Below are 25,281 nucleotides of genomic sequence, written 5' to 3'. Positions count from 1 at the left end.
AAACACCCATATAATTACGTCAGAAAGCTGTGAAACAAATGTGCACATTACATCCCTTGAGAATTTCTATTAGAACATCTTCACATTAGAAGACACTTGATCAACACATTTTTATTTATATCCCTCAAAAATATTCTGGAAAGAAGAAGGTACCTCCAGTTTTTCTCCAAGCTCTGTGAGAGACCCACATAATTCAGTAACAGATTCAAGAACCTCTTTGTGTTTTGCTACTAGTTTCTCAGCGTATTTCTTCCCTTCTTCTAAACCTAGAAGAGAAGGGATAAAACTATTTTTAAAGGTCAAATCCTTAGCAGATATTTTAAAAATCCAGACATTAACTCATATCTCCCACTTCTGGTGTAAGAGCTGGTAGATACTAAGTGTTTAATAAATATTTGCTGAACATATAAATAAAGACTTTTTTGGGAAAAATCAGGTATTCTAGAAGTGATTACATTTGCCGTACCATGTCACTCTTATGGAACCTACATAATATTGGCATATTAATATTCTTAAATCTCAATTCTAATCAAGTTTTCTCTTGTTCAGAACATTCAGTGGTTTTCCATTGCCTAGAAAAGAATAAATTTCTCAGGATGGTATTCAAGGTCCCCCATAATATGGCTTCACCCTGGCTTTCCTATGTAAGTAACCCTAATTCCGTCACGTATTGTATCTCTGGGCAAACTAAACCAGTAAATCTTCCACAAAATCTCCACAACCACGACTATTCTTTCCTACTCTGGGAATGCCCTCCTCACTACATATTTGCTGTCAAAATCCTTCCTACTCTTCAAGGTCTACCTCCTTTACCAACACCTTTGTGAAAATGTTCTTAATTTTTCCCAGTTGGGTTTTATCACTCCTTGTTGGAATGACAACAAAAAATAACTACCATGTATTGAGTAAAACAAAACAAAAAAACAAACCCTTTGCTGTCGAGGTGATTCCAACTCATAGCAATCCTATAGGACATAGGAAAACTGCCCCATAGGGTTTCCAAGGAGCGGCTAATGGATTCAGACTGCTTACCTTTAGGTCAGCAGTCAAGCTCTTAACCACTGTGCCACCAGCGCTTCATGTATTCACTAGTGCTTATTATTTGCCTATGGCTAAACACTTTATATGTATTATGTAATGTAAACCTCATGTAGCTTCTATTACTATCCACATTTTACAAACAAGAAACTTTAGGCTTGAAACAGGTTAACTTACTGAGTAGGGATTTGAACCCAGGACTGCCTGACTTCACAACCTAGGCCAAGCTGTATTACACATTTTAAACTTTCCACTGCATTTAACGTATCAGGAGTTCTTACCCTAGGATGTGATTTCTTGAAGGTAAGAACTAGGTCTTATTCACTTTATATCAACCACAGCACCTAGTACATAGTTAAGTACTCAATTTTTTTTTTAAGGTAAACTTATTTGAATTAAAATTCAGGGTTCAATAAAGCTTGAATGGCCTGCAAGAGTTGATATAATATTCCTAAAGTGCCTTATTTGATGCTATTTTTTTTTTAAATGCATAGCTTCTATACTGAACAGAAGAAGGTTCAGGTCATTCATTTACTCATTCATTATTCATTCAGTGATTCATTCATTCATCAAATATTTGCTAAGTACTTAGTACAGGCCATGAAGCAGTAAACTAATGGGCAAAATCTCTTCTCTCATGAAGCTTACACTCTGGTAAGGAAAGACAGACAATAGACAAATAACTATATATCAGTGGGTGGTTAAGGGCCAGGAAGACAGACAAAACAGGAATATGGGATAGTGCATGATAGAAAGGAACATAACTTTTATGGGCCTGTGTGAGTACTCACCATGTGCTAGAACTGAATAGGCACTGAGACACAGTGATACAAATCACTGGTCTTGCTCTCGTGGAGTAATGGTCAGTAGACAAGAGAAAAGACGATTATACTACAGTTTGAAAAGTACAAATAATAGACAGAAATACACAACACTATGGGAACAGAGTGCTTCCAAAAGTTTTTAGTGCACTGAAACCGTAACTAAAGTAAAAAGGAGATGTAACATTAGTTTTCATCAAATTTTTAATCTATATTTTATCTTTTTTATGTTTCTTTTTCCTTTGGAAAATCATAAGAAATTTATTCTCAATAATTTAATATTAGGCAGTACAGTATATATTGTTCTATGAAATTTTTATGGCTATCCATGAACACTGCTTCATGTTACAAGAGACGATATCTAGCTGACAGCAGCTGTGGGCAGCCAAGTGAAGCATTTGTACCACCTGTTCCTGTTTTTTTTCTGGGCTAGATTTGCTTGCTCACTGGGTATTACTCTCGGTCTCATAGGAATGGTATCAGGGAATTCACAGAGCTTACTCCTAAGAGCCCTCAAGGACTGTCATCACTTAGGGGCATTTTTTTTTTTTTTAATTGTGCTTTAGGTGAAAGTTTACAGCTCAAGTTAATCTCTCATTCAAAAATTTATACACATACTGTTTTGTGACATTGGCTGCAATCCCCACAATGTGACAGCACACCCCTTCCTTCCACCCAGGGTTCCCTGTGTCCCTTCCTCCAGTTCCTGTCCCTTCTTGCGTTCTCATCCCGCTTTTGGACAGGAACTTCCCATTTGGTCTTGCGTATCTGATTGAACTAAGAAGCACATTCCTCACCTGTATTATTTTTTGTTTCATGGTCCTGTCTAATCTTGGTCTGAAGAGTGGGCTTCAGGAATGGTTTCAGTTCTGGGTTAACAGAGCGTCTGGGGGCCATAGTTTGGGGGGGGTTCCTCCAGTCTCTGTTAGACCATTAAGTCTGGTCTTTTTATGTGAATTGGAATTCTGTTCTACATTTTTCTTCTGCTCCGTACTTAAATGGGTGCTTCCTTCTTTAAGAAGAAGGCCTTCTCAGGTGACAACTGTATTATCTTTCCTAGTCACAGAGCAGATGAAAGCAGAATTTGTGACATGATCACTTGAGTTCTCACCTTTATTCCACAAGCGAAAGGAAAGTGAGGGAGAACTTCTCTCTTTCTTTAAACCATGAACCATAGCCTTCACAGAAATGAGAGAGCTATAGACTCCAGTCTTAGCTGTATGCCTAAAGTGTTACTGGAGTTTTATATGTTTTTCAAGAAACCACTCTAGTGGAAATCAGATAATTCTTCTCTACATTAGCTGAGTATCGTTCTGGTTTTATCACTCTGGAGATGATCAACGGAAATGGGTGAGAAAAGAGAACAGGTGAAGGGGGGTTTACATACAGTTGTTAAAAACCAGCAGGTTTCAGAGGCTGCTGTCAGTTCTCCCACTATTCCCCACTGTTTACTTTTGCTGGATGAGGAGTCTCATCCTAAGCTTTTTCCTTGAATAGGTCAGTGTACTGAGGACCCTGAGGGTTTGCAGTGCTCCCACTTTCTACTGGATTAGGTTCCATGTAGATTTCTCCAATGGCAAATTACTGGATATCTTAAAAGGGATCTCACCATATAAGCGCCGAGCAAGGTCAGTGATTTCCTGAATCCTTTCTTCTTGCTGAGGCACTGAGGGCATGATAAACTTATTAAACTGCTGATGGAGAATTTCCACAGCTTCTTTTGTCTTGCACTCTGTGGAGTATTTTCCAACTCTTACAACTGTGGCACTTGCATCTTCATACCAAAAGTAACACTAAGTTAAATAGGACAAAGCGAGATTAAAGAGGTACTATCCTACTTTTTATCCTACTTCAGTTCCTAATTTTGAGCTTTGAATTATAAAATTTTAATTTCCTCAAGATATATATTCACATTAGTTTAAACTTTCTAAGACATAATAAAGAAAATATTAAAAAAAATCAAATACTTTTGCAGTTGGACATTAGAGGCAGATAGGGAGGTAGGGAAATACATTTGATTCTCCTGCCTTCTTAGATTTGCCTGAAGTATAATCGTTAAGAGCAATCAATGTCACACACTTAAAGAATAGGCAATTACAAGTATCAACTAAAAAGCAAAGGAAAAAAACCTGAAAACACAAAAAATTCAACATAATTAGCTGAAATCATTAACAACAGATGGATAAAGTATTATCTGATAAATATGCTAGCAAACAAATGCTCTTTTAAGAGATTTAGTCTATGATAGAGGAATTATCATTTAAAGGAGAGAATTTGACCTTTTTTAAATAGAATATAGTCCTATTTTCAAAGCACAGTGGACACTGAGACAGTTTCTCACTAAAAATAAATAACTGCGATGGAAGGAATGTGTCTGACACAGGCCAGGAGCACTTATGCTGGGTAAGAAATAGAAACACAAGTCTATTAGGAGCTGGCTGTAAGTAAGTGCCAAAGAGCTATGGCAAACCCATACATCAGATGTGTCAGATATAGAAGAATGATCATTTTGATCCTCCTTAAGGTATGTAGTGTTAAATCTAAAAAGTCACCCGATTAGTGATAAGGATAGATGTTTTGTATCTCAGAATAATGGGTTACAAAGAGCACTCAAGAGCTTTAAGTAGAGAGTTTCTTCAATATGAAATGTGCAAATAATAACTTTATCAAATTTCATGCATTTTATGCATACTCTCATTTATCCTCTCGAAAATATAAAAAATAATACCAATAATTATTTTTGTACCTGAAAAATCACAATATTACTTTTTTCTGAATCTTTTAAAATTTTGTGAAGTATATAAGCTATTCTGAATATTCTAAATAGATATCCTGCTGAATAGAATTGTGAATATAATTCTATAATAGTTAAACATCTTGTATTGATGTAAATACGGAGAAATGGGAACTTTTATATGTTGCCGGTAAGAATAAATTAGTAAAACATTTCTAAAGTGCAACTGGACAATACAATAAAAAATCTTGAAACATTCACCCTCTTTGGTGCTAATTCTATTTTAGGAAGTTATCCTAAGGAAATAACAATGAGAAGGAGCAAGATACATGGATTTAATGACAATAATAGCTAATGTAGCATTGCTTTACAGTAGCAAAATTAACTTTTAAAAACAACACTAATAGAAAATGATTTCTATCAGTTTATTCTCAAGGTGCCATTTCATATCAAATATCTACAGATAAACTGAAGAAACACAATCGTTATGATACAGTCATTAATATTATGTCACAGAAAATATTTAATTACATTGAAAGGTAAAATAATACATGTAGTATCTAATCTTATCAACAAACATGTATTTGCCCAGAAAAATATTCTTTAAAATATGAATGGTTGTATCACAGATTGAATTATGCTCCCCCAAAATGTGTGTATCAACTTGGTTAGGGCACAGTTCCCAGTATTGTGTGGTTGTCCTCCATTCTGTGAATTATGCCCCTCCAAAATGTGTGTATCAACTTGGTTAGGGCACAGTTCCCAGTATTGTGTGGTTGTCCTCCATTCTGTGAATTATGCCCCTCCAAAATGTGTGTATCAATTTGGTTAGGGCACAATTCCCAGTATTGTGTGGTTGTCCTCCATTCTGTGATTGTAATTTTACGTTGAGAGGGTTAGGGTGCGATTTTAACACTACCCTTACATCCAATGTAAAGGGAGTTTCCCTGGGGTGATGCTGGCACCACCTTTTATCTCTTGAGATAAAAGGAAAGGGAAGCAAGCAGAGAATTGGGGGCCTCATACCACCAAGAAGGCAGTGCTGGGAGCAGAGCCCGTCCTTTGGACCCAGGGTCCCTGTGCCTGAGAAGCTCCTCGACCAGGGGAAGATTGAAGAGAAGGCCAACAGAGAGAGAAAGCTTTCCCCTGGACCTGATACCCCGAATTTGGACTTTTAGCCTACCTTACTATGAAAAAATAAACTTCTCTTTGTTAAAGCCATCCATTTGTGGTATTTCTGTTATAGCAGCACCAGGTGGCTAAGACAGGTGGTGTCTAAGCGGTGAGTTAATGGGTGGTATTTATTTTCTTCTTGTGTATCAGTATTTTCAAAATCTTTGCATTTTAGAGATCTGTATGTTTTAAAGGAAACCCTGGTGGCATAGTGGGTAAGTACTATGGCTGGTAACCAAGAGGTCAGCAGTTTGAATCCACCAAGCGATCCTTAGAAACTCTATGGGGGCAGTTCTACTCTGTCCTATAGGGTTGCTGTGAGTTGGAATCGACTCAATGGCAGTGGGTTTTGGGCTTATGTCTTAAAAATCTTTATGTTTTTAAAGTTATTTTTAGTTTCTATCAGTTTAATGTGTTTTTTTATCAGTTTATTCTCAAAGTGCCATTTCATATCAAATATCTATAGATAAACTGAAGAAACACAAAATCATTAACTATTCTGATCAAACTGTTCTGGGCTAATCAAAGCTCTAGACATTCTGACAAACAGAACATTGGGAGGTATTATTCCCCAGATTTATTGTGTGAGAGATGAAAGCCAAGTGGTTAAAATAAGAAATGAAAGATTTGTGTGAAATCTTACACAATTTCTAATCATTCAAAAGTTATGACAATATCATCACAATTCCTTTCGGGGAGTAAAGAATGACCAGATTCAAACTTGTTAACTGTGAAAACTATTCAACATAATCCAGAGATAGAAAACAATTATTTAGTCAGTGTGTAAAAAGCCTACCATGTTTTTAAATTCATAATGGCAAAATAGGTCAGTAAATTAACCACTCTGGAGGTCAATTTCTTCACATGTAAAACAGGAATAAGAATATCTACACCTAAAATATCACAGTACACCTAAAATATCACAGAAGCGAGCAAAGAATTTGGAGTAAGAACTAAAATTTATATAAATACAAGTTATTTTATGAATTATTCCTTTGAACTTTCAATGGACAGGTGTAGTTATTACATTCAGAAAAGAAAAATGATAAGTAGTTAGTGAATAGAAGCTGATTCTATAATTAAATTGAGTTGGTTGATATATGAATGTGGAGTAGGATGGCTTATTACTATAAGAATTCTCATTGACTCTGAGTCAATCTATGGCACTGAATCAGAACCACACAGAACACACTTTGTAGAGCTGTGTTCTGCTGCAAGTGCCGTTTGACCACATAATGGAAGTCACCTTCCCTCCCATCATTAAGTTCTCAGTTTTGGCATGTAAATTAAAGATCAGCAATGGGTTAATACCTCTTCTATCATCTCTTGGAGATGCTCCATCAAGTCCAAGTTCTTCCTGTAATCTGTCACAACTTTGTCAAATGCATCCACACGTTTCTGCAAATCCTTCAAGGCCTCCAAAAGGATATTAACTTTATAACTTGCATAATTTAAAAAAGAATCAGAAATTTTGTTCTCAACTTTTTCCATTTTCTTTTTCAAAGCCTGTGCAACAAAAGGTTTTTAATAACATTCAATTTCTATTTATTATACTACAGTGATTAAACACCAAGAGAAAATGTTAGAAGACCTTGTGTAGTTTTCTCCATTCTGATATGTTAAGATTATAACTATTTCAAATGTGTTTTGGAAAGAATGGGATTTCTTCAAGACAGTTTATTGATTCAACATTCATTAAACATAAAGAAAATTTACTATACACCAGGGTCTATTTCAGGTTTTGAGAGTGATAATATGATAAAGAAGACAATGATCATAAAATCGAATACTTATCCCAATAAACTCATTGTCTCACAGTAAAGCATTCAAATAATCTAGCCATTACAAGGTAGATACAGGGGATTACAGGGCAGTGGAGGAAGCTCCTTTCTACATGGGCAGATGCAGGGAAAGGAAGAGGAGTGTCCAAAAAGCGGTGTGTGTGTGTGTGTGTGTGTGTGTGTGTGTGTGTGTGTGTGTGTGTTGGGGGGAAAGATGGAAGCAGAGACGGCTGGGTAGCTTTAGAAGAAACCAGAAACCATTATGGAGCTGCCTCAAGGGATAAGTCATTATTATATATTTTACATGAAGATCCCAATTATTATAAAATGTAAAACTACCCTTTTAGTTCCCACACTGTAAAAAACAACAATAACAACAGCAAGGGTTAGGCATCTAGAATTGAAATGCAAAATGATTTTGCAATAACTCAAGTAATACGCACACACACATCACTTTCTCATTACCTGCATTTTTTCAGCATACGTATCAACTTGTTCAATTTGATATTTAAGAACCTTCAGATTTCGTGCTTTTTCATTTTTCTTACTGTAATTAAACTTTGAATTGTTGAATTTCTTTTTGATATCTTTGAATGACTCTTTGAGCTGCAGTTCATAAAAATAAAGAGGTGATGTCTTGAAAATGAGAACACTAATATTCATTTGTAATAAATCAAAATATCTAAAAAAATTCATTTTTAATAAATCAAAATATCTACACACTTCAAAATATTCATCATCTTCAAAATGTATTCAGAGTGATTTTCAACCGAAGTCAAGTCTGCTAAGTAGACCTATAATGTGAATCTAAACATATCCCCAAAATATAAGTAATGTTCTTAATATTTTATTTGTAATTTATAATTAGAATTATAAATATAGAACATCCCTCTGGCCTCCAAGCAAGAAAGCTTCTTAGTTTCATAGACTTTTAACAACTCAGTCTTATCTGTTTTTATTTGATATCATTTTCCCCATTCATTCTTTTCTCTGTGTGCTAGGGTATGAGGGACATTTTGTCCTAGATCCCTCCACCTCCCAGTGCTCTTACAGCCATCATGTATAAATTCATTTAAGGCTCTGAGGAGCTCTACAGGTGACAGATGCCAATGAAGTACTGACACTGTGATTGCCTAGGATATTACTTATGATTATATATTGACTAATTATTACACATTATTATACTTTGGGAGAAAAGACCTAACATCAGATTTTTAAAAAAACCTGTTGCCAGCAAGTTGATTCAGATTCATAGCGACCCTTTAGGACAGGGTAGAACTGCCCCATAGGGTTTCCAAGGAGTGCCTGGTAGATTCAAACTGCCGACCTTTTGATTAGCAGCCGTAGCGCTTAACCACTACACCACCATGGTTTCCAACATGAGATTTAGTAGGGGGAAAAGAACGTTATTTGCCCAATTCCTTTCACAGTTATTTTATGAACATTTTGCAAAAGATCCTTCAAAATAAAAAAAAGCAAGAGTTGCCTCCCATGATGGCAATCCTAACTTGTGTGTAAACAGAGTTTATGGTGACGCACTGAGAATAGGGTGCAGGTTGCGACAGTCTTAAAAACAGTTCAACTTTACCAATATCCCAAAATTTTAAGCCATCTTGTTCCATTACACAAACTCTTTATGTGTTCTTCTCTATATTCAAGAAGGATAAGCAATTCTCTTCCTATATTATCAGCAAAAAAAAGTACAGAAAAAACATAAACCTTCTCATATTATATGGAGGCATTTAACAATAACAGTGAACAATGTCATGGTTGATAAATTTAAGCTATGATAAGTCAGAAGAAGTATTAAAATTCGTTTAAATGACAGCAAACAAATTATATGGAAGGGAATAAGGACTGTGCACATCCTGGATTTTACATTTCTAATGCAGAAAAACATATCTGCCGTAGAAAACGCTTTCTCAAAATGCTTACTTCAAATTCTGCATATTGCAAAAACAGAACCTTGACCTTATCTTTAACACTTCTTGGAGACAATTATCTGTAAAGTCCTAGCAGACATGGAAATTATTATGTGGATGCAATTTTTGCACATTTATTTTATATGGCAAATGAAATTTGTTGAATGTTACTTTTAAGCTATTAACTAATCCAAGCACAGAGACCACATAAAACATTTTAATTGACAAATCAGTGGCATTCAGAAGGAATGAAAGAGCTGTATCATCTAAGTTTGAAGACTATTTCTCCATTAAAACCAAAACCAAACCCACTGCCATGGAGTCGATTCCAACTCAGTGATTCCACAGGACAGAGCAGAACTGCCTTGTAAGGTTCCTAAGGCCGTAAATCTTTTTTTTTTTTAATTGAACTTTAGATGAAAGTTTACAGAACTAGTTTTTCATCAAACAGTTAGTATATACATTGTTGTATGACATTGGTTAACAACCCCACGGCATGTCAACACTCTCCTTTCTCAACCTTGGGTTCCCTATTACCAGCTGTGCTATTCCCTCCTACTTTCCAGTCACTGCGCCACGGCTGGTGACCCCTTTAGTCTTGTTTTGTTCCATAGGCCTGTTCAATCTTTGGGTGAAGGGTGAACCTCAGGAGTGGCCTCATTACTGAGCCGAAAGAGTGTCCGGGGGCCATAATCTCAGGGTTTCTCCAGTCTCTGTCAGGCCAGCAAGTCTGGTCTTTCCTTTTGAGTTAGAATTCTGTTCTACATTTTTCTCCAGATCTGTCCAGGACTCTCTATTGTGATCCCTGTCAGAGCAGTAAGTGGCAGTAGCCAAGCACCATCTAGTTGTGCTGGACTCAGCCTGGTGGAGGCCATGGAAGATGTGGTCCATTAGTCCTTTGGACCAATCTTTCCATTATGTCTTTAGTTTTCTTCATTCTTCCTTGTTCCCGAAGGGGTGAGACCAATGGAATATCCTAGATGGGCACTCACAGGCTTTTAAGACCCCAGATGCTACTCACCAAAGTAGAATGTAGAACATATTCTTTATAAACTCTGTTATGACAATTGCACTAGATGTTTACTGAGACCATGGTCCCCACAGCCCTGAGACCAGCAACTCGGTCCCTTAAGGAGTTTGGATGTGTCTATGGAGCTACCATAAGGCTGTAAATCTTTTTAGAAGCAGATTGCCATATCTTTCTCCCGCAGAGCAACTGGTGGGTTCCAACTGCCAACCTTTTGCTCAGCAGCCGAGCACTTTATCACTATGCCACCAGGGCTCCTATTTCTCTAGGAGCTCAGGAAAATGGGTAAAAGGTCATGTTCAGTGGGTATATTTAAAAAAAATAACCAATAGATATTAAATTCTATGACATCTGTCGTTTAAATATGCATGTATTAGATTTTAGCAGAAAAGGACAAAGTCAGTTACAGGGGTTGAGATATAAAGGGACCATACCATCAGTTATTTACAAATAACTTTGGCAGGAACTTTGTCCTCACAAAATCAGAAATCTGCAAATATAGATGTAATAACTACCACATCTGAGGAAACCAGAAATTATTTTGAAAAACATGTCCTATCATTAACATTTATCTATAGGAAAATAAAATTTTATATTCTTTTTCTCCCCACTGGAATATGACATACCTTATAGCCTTTAGTCTACAGAAATGAAGAGAGGCTCAGTCATCACCTAATAAACATTACACCTGCATGTTTATACGGTAAAGCTCAATTTCACATACCCATAGCACCATGAGCTATTTGAAAACTATATGATCCTTAACGCTAATTCTGAACCATGAAATTTTAAGTCTACTTTGGATTAAGAAATTTAAGACTGATAAATGATGAGTCAGAATGTAAGTCCTTCCTCTGAAGATGATTTATAAGGCCAAAGAATGTTCATGGCGCTATGAGTATGTGAAATGAGATCAGCTTCTTTCTGACACATGAGCTCCCTCAACAAGTCTTCAGTTGCTTGGACTTTCTTTTGGTTAGAGTGGAAATCCATTTTAAATCTAAACTCCTGTGCCTTTCCCAATTCAAATTCAGGGCTATTGCAGATTAAGTGGAAGGTAGTACATGCATGAACTACCTTCGGCAACTGAAAAATCTAGCCCTACCCTGATTATGTTACCTGAACATTCCAATATGAAGACTTAACTTCCCATATAATCCCTACGTAACATGTGGTCATATTTTTAAAAGAACTGAGTGCATGGTTGCTTGGCTGTGGTATCATTGTTCATGCAGCTGTTTCTAACTTTAGTTAGCTTGTCAACAAAGGGGAATGGTGGAGATGGTTAAGACAACTGTTCATCCTGAGCACATGATCAGAAGAAAACACCTAAACCTGAGATCTGGAAAGTTACCCTATTGTTGTTGTTGGACACTTTTGAGTCACTTCTGACTCACGGTGAACCTACGTAAAACAGAACGAAACACTGCCCAGTCCTGCGCCATCTTCACAATCGTTGCTACGTTTGAGCCAATTATTGCAGCCACTGAGTCAATCCATCTCATTGAAGGTCCTCTTCTTTTTCACTGACCCTCTACTTTACCAAGCATGATGTCCTTCTCCAGGGACTGGTTGTCCTGATAACATGTCCAAAGTCCATGAGACAAAGTCTCACCATCCCCACTTCTAAGGAGCATTCTGGCTGTACTTCTTTCAAAACCCATTTGTTCATTCTTCTGGAAGCCCATGGTATATTCAATATTATTTGCCAACACCATAATTCAAAGGCATCGGTTTTTCTTTGGTCTTCCTTATTCATTGTCCAGCTTTGGCATGCATGTGAGGCAACTGAAAATACCATGGCTTGGATCAGGCACACCTTAGTCCTCAAAGTGACAACTTTACTTTTTAACACTTTTAAGAGGTCTTTTGCAGCAGATTTGCCCAACGCAATATGTCGTTTGATTTCTTTACTGCTGCTTCCTCACACATTGACTGTGGATCCAGGTAAAATGAAATCCTTGACAACTTCTACATTTTCTCCATTTATCATGATGTTGCTTATTGACCCAGTTGTGAGGATTTCTGTTTTCTTTATGTTAAGGTGTAATCCATACTGAAGACTGTAGTCTATGATCTTCATCAGTAAGTGCTTCAAGTTCTCTTCACTTTCAGCAAGCAAGTTTGTGTCATTTGCATAAGGCAGATGAGTCTTCCTCCAATCCTGATGCTGCATTCTTCTTTATACAGTCCAGCTTCTCGGATTATTTGCTCAACATACAGATTAATTAAGTATGGTGAAAGGATACAACCCTGACGCACACCCTTCTACCCTTCCAGATTTTGAGCCACGCGGTATCCCCTTGTTTTGTTTGAATGACTGCCTCTTGGTCTATGTACAGGTTCCACATGAGCACAATTAAATGTTCTGGAATTCCCATTCTTAGCAATGTTATCCATAATCTGTTATGATCCATGCAGTAGAATGCCTTTGCATAGTCAATAAAACACAGGTAAACATCTTTCTGGTATTCTCGCTTTCAGCCAAGATCCATCTGACATCAAGCAATGATATCCCTCATTCCACGTCCTCTTCTGAATCCTGCTTGAATTTCTGACAGTTCCCGTTGATGTACTGCTGCAACGGTTTTTCAATTATCTTCAGCAGAATTTTTAGTAAAGACCCCAGAGGCCATGGACCGCAGATCTTCTGTTACCCGAGGGCAGGAACCATTCCCAAAGCCAACTCTTCAGACAGGGATTGGACTGGAATAGGGGATGGAAAATGATACTGGCAAAGAACAAGCTTCTTGGATCAAGTGGTCACATGAGACTATGTTGGCATCTCCTGTCTGGAGGGAAGATGAGAGGACAGAGGGGGCCAGAAGCTACCCGAATGGATATGAGGAGAGAGAGTGGAGGGAAGTACTGTGCTATCTCATCAAAGGGAGAGCAATTAGGAATGCATAGCAAGGTATATATAAATTTTTGTATGAGAGACTGACCTGATTTGTAAACTTTCATTTAAAAGTACAATAAAAATTAATTAAAAAAAAGTTAATATAAAAAGAAAAAAATTTTTAGTATTTTGCTGATGATTACCCTATTAGAAATCTTTAAATGTTGTTATAAAGTCGTATTAATAAAATTTCTGAAAATCATGAGAAAAATCATGGAAAAGATATTTTTGCCAACGAATAATGTGATTTTCTTATCTTTCCACTTGTCCAGTTCCTCCATATTTGCTCTGGAATAAGCAGACTAAATTAACATATCTATGATTGGGAAACAAATTATGAAGACTTTAAATTGTGGTTCTTTTGAAACTAGTAGAATAAGCATCTTCCCCAAATATTTCAGGGAGCGGTAAGCCCTTTCTCAGGGTTAGGAATGAACAAGGCCTCTTTTGAGAAGCATAAAGGAAAGAGACTGCCGAGAAGTGGGGCCGCTTACTATCCTTAGTCTTGACTAAGCTGATTGAGGCAGCTTTGGCACACAAATGCCCTTTTTTAAAAGTCTGTTGCTGGCAAGGCCAATTTGTGTGATGGACATGGGACATTTTAAAACTGAGAAAATTCATTTAGAAAGAAAGCCTTTCATTAGAACTAGACTAAAAGCAAAGATACAAAATGGGTAGTCAATTCTCATTTCTCTTAATGTCTACCTTACTGGTTTCATTTCTTGCCCACCATTTTGCCTACTCCAGAGAAAATCTTTCTAATACTGCTTTTCAGTAACATAAGGGTGCAATGTTACCAGCTCCCAGGGATGCTTGCATTTGAAATAAAGGTACCAAAGGCTCAGAATTTAACCCAAATGATTAGCTACGATTATTAATGATAGACTATTAAGCCTTAGTGAAGAGGTTTTGGTCAAGACTTTCTTGGCCTCCTTCCATTCAGCAAGCACACCATTGTTCTCCCTGTGCTTAAAGCCAGTCCTGCAGTGTCAGAAAGTGGGTCAGCTTGGAAAGAGAAGACAATTGCTCCATATTTAACTGTAGATAGCAGCGAGTCTTAGTAATAAATATTTATCTACTCCTCAAGATTTGTATGTTCATGGTATCTTCATTAAATTTTATATTCTGGACATGATAGCTATAATTTTAGTCTTAAACTCTCTACATTCCTTAGAAATACCCCAGAGTCCTATTTTCCAAATTGTAAACACCAAGATTTTAAAATATTTTAACCATATGGGATTGAAGTTTTCAGAACAAATTATAATCTTTGCCATCCTCTCGCATATACAACCCAAATGGACCTAGTCTCATACAGTCTTGAAAGGTAAACAGGGTGGGGCCTGATTAGTGAGCAGCTATGAATATGAAGTCCCATAGACTGTAACTGTTCCTAGATTCTAAACTTCCTGAGGACTTTTGTATTATTATGGTCTGGCACATAGTAGCCAGACTGTAGAAATCTGCTGAATGGCAATAATCTTTTTTTAAAAAATTATGAATTAGGGTTAGCAATCTGGAAAATAATTATTGTACATACTATACCATAGCGCTGCCCTCAAAGGGTATTTTGTTCCTCTCTACAAACTCTTTTTCTCCTTCCTCTCCTCCTTGGAAACTCTAAGGGGGAGTTCTACTCTGTCCTATAGGGTCACTATGAGTCAGAATTGACTCGACGGCAGTGGGTGGGTCTCCTACTAGTAGGAGCTGTTCATGAACACTTTGTCAACTGCAAAGAGTTACATAAAGTCAGATAGTTTTCATTTTATTAATTGAGTATACGTCAGCAGCACCATATCTCTATTCTAATTTACTGCTTCTAATCTGATTTGTAACCCTGGTGGTTCAGTGGTTAAGCACTCTGCTGCTAACCGAAAGGTCAGAGGTTCGAATCCAACAGCCACTCTATGGGAAAAAGATGTGGCAATCTTCTTTCACAAAGATTACAGTCTTGGAAACCTTATGGGACAGTTCTACTCTGTCCTATAGGGTCACTATGAGTCAGAACTGACTCAACGGTGATGGTTTTTTTTTTTTTTTTTTTAATCTGAGTCGTATCCCTGGGACTCAGGTGACTGACATCCACATTGAGAAAAGAACTTTTGGGACTGAAAGGACATATGGAATATTATACCATTCCTTCTAACACTTTAAAGTCCTTTTCTGTTTCCTTCCTGATGGGTAAGATGCTGCTACCCTGGAAAATTTTCAGGAAAGAGCAATATAATTATATGGAAGCTTCTGTTTGGAAAACTTATTTTGAGAAAATGGATACCAACCCAATTCTGTCATTATTATTCTTCTTCAGCAAAGTAATTGTTTGTGACCAGTAATATGAGCCTCTAGTTACAAATTTTCAGGAACATCATGTAAATGTAAAGGCAATTGTTTTGGTCAGGTTGCAAGAAAAAAACATGCTCAATATTAACTTTTTACATTTCTAAATGTAGACACGTAAAGAACAAGTAACTAATGATGTTGCTCTGCCATGCAATATGGCAGAGAATATGTCTATGATGCTTTCTATCTTAAAAACTTATTTATGTTGTCAGGCAAGAAAATATACAGTAATATTCAAAATTCATGCATACAAATGTATCTCTCCATGTAGATCAGGTGGAAAAAAATTTCACAGAATTGGCTGTGTGAAAGCTGTGCTTTCTAGAAAGTTGTTGTTGTTGGGTGCCGTAGAGTTACCTCCGACTCACAGCAACCTTATGTACAACAGAATGAAACACTGCCCAGTCCTGCGCCATGCTCACAATTGTTGCTATGCTTGATTCCATTGTTGCAGCAGCCACTGTGTCAATCCATCTTGTTGAGGGTTTTCCTGTCTTTCACTGGCCCTCTACTTTAGCAAGCATGATGTCCTTCTCTAGGAACTGGTCTCTCCTGATAACATGTCCAAAGTACATAAGACAAAGTCTCACCATTCTCGCTTTTAAGGAACATTCTGGCTGTACTTTTTTCAAGGCAGAGTTGTTCGTTCTTAGGAAGTCCATGTATATTCAATATTCAAAGACATCAATTCTTCTTCGGTCTTCCTTATTCGTTGTCCAGCTCTGGCATGCATGTGAGGCAATTGAAAATACCATGGCTTGGGTCAGGCACACCTTAGTCCTCAAAGCGACTTTTTAACACTTTACAGAGGTCTTTTGCAGCAGATTTGCCCAAAGCAATCTGTCATTTGATTTCTTGACTGCTGCTTCCATGGGTGTTGATAGCAGATCCAAGTAAAATGAAATCCTTGACAACTTCAGTATTTGATCCATTGATCACGATGTTGCTTATTGGTCCAGTTGTGAGGATTTTTGTTTACTTTCTGTTAAGGCATAATCCATACTGAAGCCTGTGGTCTTTGATATTCATCTGTAAGTGCTCCAAGTTCTCTTCGCTTTCAGCCAGCAAGGTTATGTCATCTGCATAAGGCAGGATGTTAATGAGTCTTCCTCCAGTCCTGATGCCGAGTTCTTCTTCATATAGTCCTGTTTCTTGCATTATTTGCTCAACATACAGATTGACTAAGTATGGTAAAAGGAAACAACACTGATGCTCACCTTTCCTGATTTTAAACCATGCAGTATCCCCCTTGTTCTGTTCAATTGACTGACTCTTGGTCTATGCACAGGTTCCTCATGAGCACAAATAAGTATTCTGGAATTCTCATTCTTTGCCATGTTATCCATAATTAGTTATGACCCAGCTGAATGCCTCTGCATAGTCAATAACACACAAGTAAATATCTTTCTGTTATTCTCTGCTTTCAGCCAAGATCCATCTGACACCAGCAGATGGATCTTGGAGTGATATCCCTCACTCCGAGTCCTCTTCTGAATCCGGCGTGAATTTCTGGCAGTTATACCACTGTCGATATACTACTTCAACGGCTTTTGAATGATCTTTAGCAAAATTTTACTTGCATGTGATATTAATGATATCGTTTCATAATTTCTGCAGTCTGTTAGATTACCTTTCTTTGAAATGGGCACAAATATGGATCTCTTCTAGTGGGTTGGCCAGGTAGCTGTCTTCCAAATTTCTTGGCATAGATGAGTGAGCACCTCCAGTGCTGCATCTGTTTGTTGAAACATTTCAATTGGTATTCTGTTGATTCCTGGAGACATGTGTTTTTGTCAATGCCTTCAGTGCAGCTTGGAGTTCTTCCTTCAATACCATTGGTTCTTGATCATATGCTACCTCCTGAAATGGCTAAACACTCAACAATTCTTTTTGGTACAGTGACTCTGTGTATTCTTTTCATCTTCTTTTGATGCTTCCTGCGTCATTCAATATTTTGCCCGCTACTGCAACTGGAGGCTTGAATTTTTTCTTCAGTTCTTTCAACTTGAGAAATGCCGAGTGTGTTCTACCCTTTTGGTTTTCTAACTCCAGGTCTTTTCACATTTCATTGTAACACTTTACTTTGTCTTTTCAAGCCACCCTTTGAAATCTTCTGTTCAGCTCTTTTAGTTCATTATTTCTTCCATTCACTTTAGCTGCTTTACACTCAAGAGGAAGTTTCAGAGTCTCTTCTGACGTCCGTTTTGGTCTTTTCCTTCTTTCCTGTCTTTTCAATGACTGTCTTAGTTATCCAGTGCTGGTGTAACAGAAACACCACAAGTGGATGGCTTTAAGAAACAGAAATTTATTCTCTCACAGTTTAGAGGGCTGCCTTTTTTTTTAAGTCTGAATTCAGGGCACTATCTCCAGGTGAAAGCTTTCTTTCTCTGTTGGTTCAGGGGAAGGTCCTTGTCATCAATCTTCCCCTGGTCTAGGAGCTTCTCAGCGAAGAGACCCACCGTGCAAAGGATGAACTCCGCTCCTGACTGTTCTTGCTTGGTGGTAATGAGTTTCCTCTCTTCTCTGCTTGCTTCTCTCTTTTATATATCAAAAGAGATTGACTCAAGACATAGCCTAATCCTGTAGTTGAGTCTTGCCTCATTAACATAACGGCCTCTAATCCTGCCTCATTAGCATCATAGAGGTTAGGATTTACAATACATAGGATAAAATGTATCAGATCATAAAAGGGAGGACAACCACACAATACTCCTAGCAGAGTTGACAGATTTTTGGGGGACACAATTCAACCCATAACAATGACCTTCTGCTTTCTTCACGTATGTTATCCTTGATGTCATCCCATAACTTGTCTGGTCTTTGGTCATTAATGTTCAATGTGTCAAATCTATTCTTGAGATCATCTCTAAATTCAGGTGGGACACATTCAAGTCATATTTTGGCTCTCATGGGCTTGTTTAAATTTTCTTCAGCTTCTACTTTAACTTGTATATGAGCAACTGATGGTCTATTCCACAGTCAGCCCCTGGCCTCATTCTGACTGATGACATGGAGAAAATGAGGTTTTACAATTTCCTAATCTTACAAAGCATATAAAATGAAGGAAAAAAAAAATTTTACCCAAAGATAATCAAGACACAAAACCATAGGTTTTTCTCTTTAAGGAACATCACAGCACATCCAAAAAATCACATTTAGAGTACCTCACTTATTTTGCCATGAGGTACCGAGTCCTTTTCTAAGAGCCTCCAGTGCAGTTAAGACCAGGTAAGCAGGGCATGGCATAGTCAAGAAAGTAATTTTTGTCTCAATAACCAAATGTACTATGCTATTATATCAGATCATACAAAAAGCTTATAATAGATATGCCTGAAAATAGGGATAAAGATGAAAGCATAGAAAAAGTCTACATTTAACATCAGACCATGCAGTGGTTGGCTGTGACTAAAACATTAAGCCAATGCTGTACTCTAAGTTTAGCAAGTGACAGACATGTTGATGTCCAATAAAGATTCATATATAACCCAGTTTTCTTACCTGAAAAATGAAGGTGTTTGTTGGACTACACATCCTCCAAAATCTCTTTCAACTTAACAGCCCCCAAGTGAGACCACAGTGCTTTCCAAGAAGTACTTTCAGCACATGGGAGGCAAAACAACGTGTTTTAAAATGAACTAAGAAAAGCAAGTACTATGCTTGATCTAATTCCCTGACCAGATATCCCTGCTTATTTTTTTTATATAAAAAAAATAGTCTAATACATTCCTTTTAGTTTTAGTAATGTTTTAAGTACCTAAAGAATGTGTAATACACATATTTTTATTTTACTAAAGCACTGGAAATATGCTTTCTGATTATTTTCCCATCGGGTTTGTCTTGGGTTGGAAAGCCCATGGTGTGGATGCTATACTCTGATATGACATGCCTACTATATAACCACAAGAAAGGAAATGGGAAAAGTACCAAAGATTTTCAGAGCTGTTAAACCTAAAACTGCAATTTGTATCAAAGATTTGTTGGATTTGAAGTAGAAGCAAGTGGGAAGAATCCCTCTCTTAATATTTAAGAGCACATTAAAATGATATCTGATTCCTAAATCAAGCCTGCATGTATCTGGTTTCTCATTCCTGATACGGTACAGACAATCCCAGGGCATCCCTACTATGACTGGAAGGGACATTTGTCATCCTAGCTGGCTGGCCTACGGCACAGGCTCATCACGAGGCAGTCCCTATAGATAGAACCACTATGGGCAGGGCTTGAACAGGGAGACTTGGCTTCATGAATGCTATAAGCTCTCCAGGGAGATGGAAACTGAGCCATAGGGGGCTGGGAATAATCCTTAGCAGACTCCATTTGTGCTTTTGCTATATATAGAACTGAACCATCACTGAAGCGAGGGAGATTTTTGGGAAGACAATGGTATTAAAAGAGAGAGAGAGAGAGAAAGATAACTTTGGGGAAAGATTATTAAAAAAAATTATTTCCGTGGCTGCTGTACTCAAATTTTGTAGCCTTGGAAAGAACAATGTTCCCTGATTGTTTTCCTTAACAAGACCTTACACATTCTTACTAGTGTTGGAAGTGTTAGCTGGGTCAACAATGCAATGGAAGTATTAGCAAAGAAAGGGGCCATTCTACTACATACAGGGCAGGCTGCAGTATAGGGTAAACCACGAATGAGTTAGCTGACTCCCTGGAACGTAGCCTGTGAGCAGAAATCGCAGTCCTGTAGCACACTGCTAAGATAAAAATCCTTGTTATGTGTTGGTTCTTGTTTCCCTCCTGTTCAATGGGATCCAGAGATAGTGACCTCTCTTGCTCTCTTCCCCTCTAACTTTCCTTCCAGGTATGCTCCCTTCTCACACCTTCCTGTGGTCCCTAAAGCTGTGAAGTGCAGGAAGGGGCAGGAAGAAGTGATGCTTCAGAGCTGAACCACCATTCAAGTTTAGTTATCTTACACTTCAGTCCATGCTTTAATGGTTGATACTTACTGAGCCTAAAATTGTGTAAATCGGGCACAGACAGTAAGTTCCAGCAGGTTTACAGCCCCCTCTTCTCCTTTCCCTTTCCTCATGGATTGATGACTAATGGATGCAGAAATGGAGATAAATCTAGAATTATGGACAGCCTTGTGTTCTATTCCCAGTCAAGAAGCAGGACCCTTGCTATCCAGATCTGTATTTTTTATCCAAAATGATTAAGCCTTTGAATGGAGAGCTTAGCTAGGGGAGGTCTGTGGTTTAGCAAGTGGCGGGGGGAGGGCAGTCTAGAGTTGAGAGGGAGGAGGCAGAATTATGCGAGTGTGGTGGCATAGATGTGGAGGACCACTTTTATCTGTTATTTCTTTTTCTCTACATGTTGTTTTGCCAGAACAGCTACTCAGTTTGAGTAAATATGAAACCAGCCTCTTGACTTTCGTGATAATACTCTGTATGTCTCTGAAGGGAAGAGCCTGCTCCCCTGGCCCTTAGCACCCATTCACAATGAGTCAATAGTGCTTAAATAGAATCTCAGCAGGCTGGAGCTGGCTGCGATGGGACAGTGTCATCCTTTCCTGTGTTCTGAAAAATATGTATACACATATACAAGCAATTGCTATATGGATTTGAGTGAAAAATAAAACTGTAATACTACATCCTAGGTTTTTTTTATGCGTTGACGACACCTTGACCTTAACAAGTTTGAGAGCCTTAGGTTTACTCAAACTTCTAGGCCTGAAGCTGCTGCTCAGTGGATTAAAGGATGTGGTGAGAAGAAAGAAACCTGGTCCACTATCACAAGCTTTAGGTTCAGAACAGCTTTTAGCAGCCTGTCAGTTCTCACTCTCCCATCGTCACAACCACCGTCCCCCTCTCCCACCACACCTCTTTTATCTCCTCTCTTGTGGTGCAGTACTGTAAGCTTCCAGACAGGGCTCGCTCATACTCCTGGGCTTTGGCACGGCAGTTCACACTGTCCCCCTCCAGGATCTCCAGCTGCTGCTGTAGCTTCTTTGCAGAAACATTAGAGCAGTTCTAAAAGCAACAGAGAAGTGGAAGTGACAAAGGGAGTCACAAATGGAAGTGACAAAGGGAAACAGCAATGAGATGAATAAGCTATTTACCCACGTTATAAAACTTACGATACTTTTTTAAAAAAGAAATCAGCTCCTGATTTATTTTACCTTAAGCATATCTGAATATAATTATTTCAGAAAGAAGCCAGACATCCAACATTACAGGAAAGGCAAACCATTCCATTTCCAGTCTTGAATCCCTAGATTTTGATGATTTGCTCATCACACTCAACTCCTCAGAGACACCATTCATTATAAGGTATAATTTTTACTTCAAAAGGCATAAAATATGCATTAGAAACATTCAGCTTCTGCACTGTAATTTTCCTGTCAACTTGAGCTTCACCTCAGGTTCCTTATGCAAGTGCTCCAATCTGTACTCCACGCAGAGGGGCTGCTGGGGCCAAGGCCGGACGTGGGTGGGAGAATAATTCATAGTATTTGTGCAAAGTGAGACTTCTTGCTTTCTTTTTAAAATAAATTCACTAGTAAAGTCAAACTCTTAAAAAGAAAGCCTTTTCTTGGTTTAAAAAAATGGTTCTATTAACAGGAACAGGTATTTTGTATTTCTGTGTGTTCCAGTTAAAAAAAAAAAAAAAAAAGAGGTTCACAGCCTTCTAGATCACTGACTCCGACTCACGGCAGGTCCCGCGTGTCAGAGCAGAACTGTGCTCCCAGAGTATTCAGGAGCTGAATTTCTGGAATAGATCACCAGGCCTTTCTGCTGAGGAGCCTCTGGGTGGACTCGAATTGCCAACCTTTCAGTTAGCAGCCAAGTGCGTTAACCACTTGTACCGCTCAAAGGCTGCATTCCATATAGTTCAGTGGATATCTTAAATAGACTTTAAAACTTGCCCTTATATTTTTTAATGTTATGCATGCTACTAGAGAGAATAAATATGATCTTTCCCTCCACAAATTAGGAAATTTGAAGAGGGATTTTTAAAAAATCAAAGCCCAGTGTATGTTATTTATGAGAATTTGATCTGGAAGTACTTCCCTTGTAGGCTTCTCTGTTGAAGTCAGTGCAAGGGCAGAAGGAGACCCAATGACCAGTGCCCAGAGCCCTGAATGAGGCTTTGGGGCTTGGGCTCCACCACTCTGGGCCTCTCATGGTCTGCTAGTCACAAGGGATAAGACAGCCAGGTCCTCTGGGCCTCAGGGTCTTCAATTATAAAACGAGGGTCCTGGACTAGATGACTGCTAAGATACTTCCAGGTCTGACAAGCTAAAGCAGCATTCTCCAATGGAAAATAAAGTGAGCCACATATAAAAATCTAAATTTTTCTAGTAGTCATATTAAAAATGTAAAAAAGAAACAGGTGAAATTAATCTTCATGATATATTTTATTTAACCTAATGTATCCAAATATCATCTTGACCTGTAACCAGTATAAAAATTAATAAAATATTTTTTCTTCTCTTACTGAGTTTTTGAAATATGGTGTGTATTTCACACTTAGAGCACATCTCAATTCTGTTGCTAAATTTCTATCAAAAATATTTGTTATGTGTTTAGATTTTATCAAATTTACAGTTTAAAAAGTAGATTCACTAACCCAAGTTGCTTCCAACATACTTAAAAGTATTCCAATAATAGTATGGAGTATCAGTTTTTAAATTTTAATTAAAATTAAATAAAATAAAAAGCTTAGTTCTTCAGTTGCTCTAGTCACATTTCAAGTTCTAAAATGCTGACTGCCATATTGGAGAGCACTGCTCTAAGATACACTTTTTTTTTTTTTAAACTAGTACAAGAACAGATACATTAAAGAAATCTTCTGTTTTCCAATTTTCTCCTTAAATATTTTCTGCTTTTATTATAAACCAAAAAACCAAACCCAAATCCACTGCCATCAAATCAACACTGACTTACAGCGACCCTATATGACAGAGTAGAACTGCCCCATGGAGTTTCCTAGGCTATAATCTTTATGGAAGCCGACTGCCTTGGAGCAGCTGATGGGTTCAAACCACCAACCTTTCAGTTAGCAGGCAAGTGCTTTAGCCACTGTGCCACAGGGCTCCTTGCTCTTGTTAAAGGTAATAAGAAAACTTGACACAAATAATTGTCCAGATGGTTTAATGTATTTTTCATTTACCATATACTAGGCCATCTGGTTTAGTTCACATTATATTCCAAGTCCCTGCTACAATTAGGTATAAATAATGGTGTTTAAGTTGCTTACAGGCTGCTGCATTGATGAGATGATGCCCACTCCCAAAGAAAGGGCCAGCTTATGGAGATGGTCTATGTGTGCCTGCTTTTTCTGCGACCGACTGAGATGAACCTGGGCATCATGAGCATCACTCAGTTCCTTTGGCTGCTCTAGAAACTCTACTTCTCTTGATTTGATGAGCTGTCCCAGCTGGAATTCAGGGCATTAATAATTAACCTGGGGTTCACATTTACAAAATACCTTTACAATTTTTTTTTTTTTAAAGCACACTTCATATTATACTAGCTGGTAAAAGTGCTGCCCAGACCATCCATAATTATTTGTGCCAGAGCCAGAAATGTTAAACAAGCAAACAAACAAAGCCCATTGCCATCAAGTCAATTCCGACTCATAGTGACCCTATAGGACACAGCAGAACTGTCTCATAGGGTTTCCAATGCTGTAATCTTTACGAGAGCAGACTGCCACATCTTTCTCCCATGGAATGGGGAGTGGCTTCAAACCACCGACCTTTTGGTTAGCAGCCTAGTGCTTAATCACTGCACCACCCGTAAAAAAAACTAAACCTATTGCCGTCGAGTCGATTCTGACTCATAGCAACCCTACAGGACAGAATAGAACTGCCTCTTTTCCAAGGACCAGCTGCTGGATTCAAACTGCCAACCTTTTGGTTAGCAGTTGATCTCTTAACCACTGTGACACCAGGGGTCCTTAAACAAATGTTACAATGTTGGAAATCACCTGGGTAAAACTGAGGGACCGACATTTTCAGTTCTATTAAAGAAGAAAACATTTTTTCTGCTCGGAGCATTTTAAAACCTTAGCAAGGTCTAGGCCTATGATCTGAGAAAATTCAGAGGGTTATTTTAAAGACATATGAACATACCTCCCTTTTGTGCTAGGGGATAATAATTATGAAGTTTAAAGAAAAAAAGAAATAGTAATATTTCCTGAGCATTTCACCATGTCAGGTACTCAAGATACAAATAAACTGAACTTGGTTTCTGCCATCAAAGAGCTTATACTTGAGTTGGGAAATAAAAGCTGTGCTTATCAAAAAGAATAAAGATGGTAAAAATGACAAATGTGTGGAACAAGCAACGAGCGCTCTAGGAACTCAGAAGAAGGTGAAGTCACTCCAAGTGACTCAAGGTCAATGGAAGGAGATACAGGGTTTAGATGGTGGAGAGAAGGACCTGTCAGGTAAGGGCACCTGAGAGTCCAAGCGTGGAGTAGGAATGTGTACATCATTTAAGGGACAAAGAGAAGCTCAGTTTGGCTGAGCTGTAAAGAATAGGTGCACAGTGAGAGAGAAGTTTAGGGCTTCTAAAGCTTCCAATATCAGAA

At 38.0% G+C, this 25,281-nt stretch overlaps 1 protein-coding gene across 1 annotated transcript in view; it reads right to left on the bottom strand.

Moving 5' to 3' along the window:
- Positions 1-25,281, bottom strand: part of CCDC141 (coiled-coil domain containing 141) — a 230,846-nt gene that overhangs the window by 27,786 nt on the left and 177,779 nt on the right. Inside the window, exons 16-21 of the mRNA XM_003405968.3 lie at positions 23,944-24,123; positions 21,564-21,713; positions 8,013-8,153; positions 7,078-7,272; positions 3,469-3,652; positions 154-266 (exon numbers count right to left, since the gene is read on the bottom strand). Coding sequence (XP_003406016.2) covers positions 154-266; positions 3,469-3,652; positions 7,078-7,272; positions 8,013-8,153; positions 21,564-21,713; positions 23,944-24,123 — 963 coding nt within the window. The remainder of the gene's footprint in view (positions 1-153; positions 267-3,468; positions 3,653-7,077; positions 7,273-8,012; positions 8,154-21,563; positions 21,714-23,943; positions 24,124-25,281) is intronic.

The sequence above is a fragment of the Loxodonta africana genome, chromosome 6 (assembly GCF_030014295.1).
Source record: "Loxodonta africana isolate mLoxAfr1 chromosome 6, mLoxAfr1.hap2, whole genome shotgun sequence".
NCBI classification, from domain to species: Eukaryota; Metazoa; Chordata; class Mammalia; order Proboscidea; family Elephantidae; genus Loxodonta; species Loxodonta africana.
The sequence above is the reverse complement of the archived record's forward strand: the minus strand, read 5'-3'. Positions and strand labels throughout refer to the sequence as shown.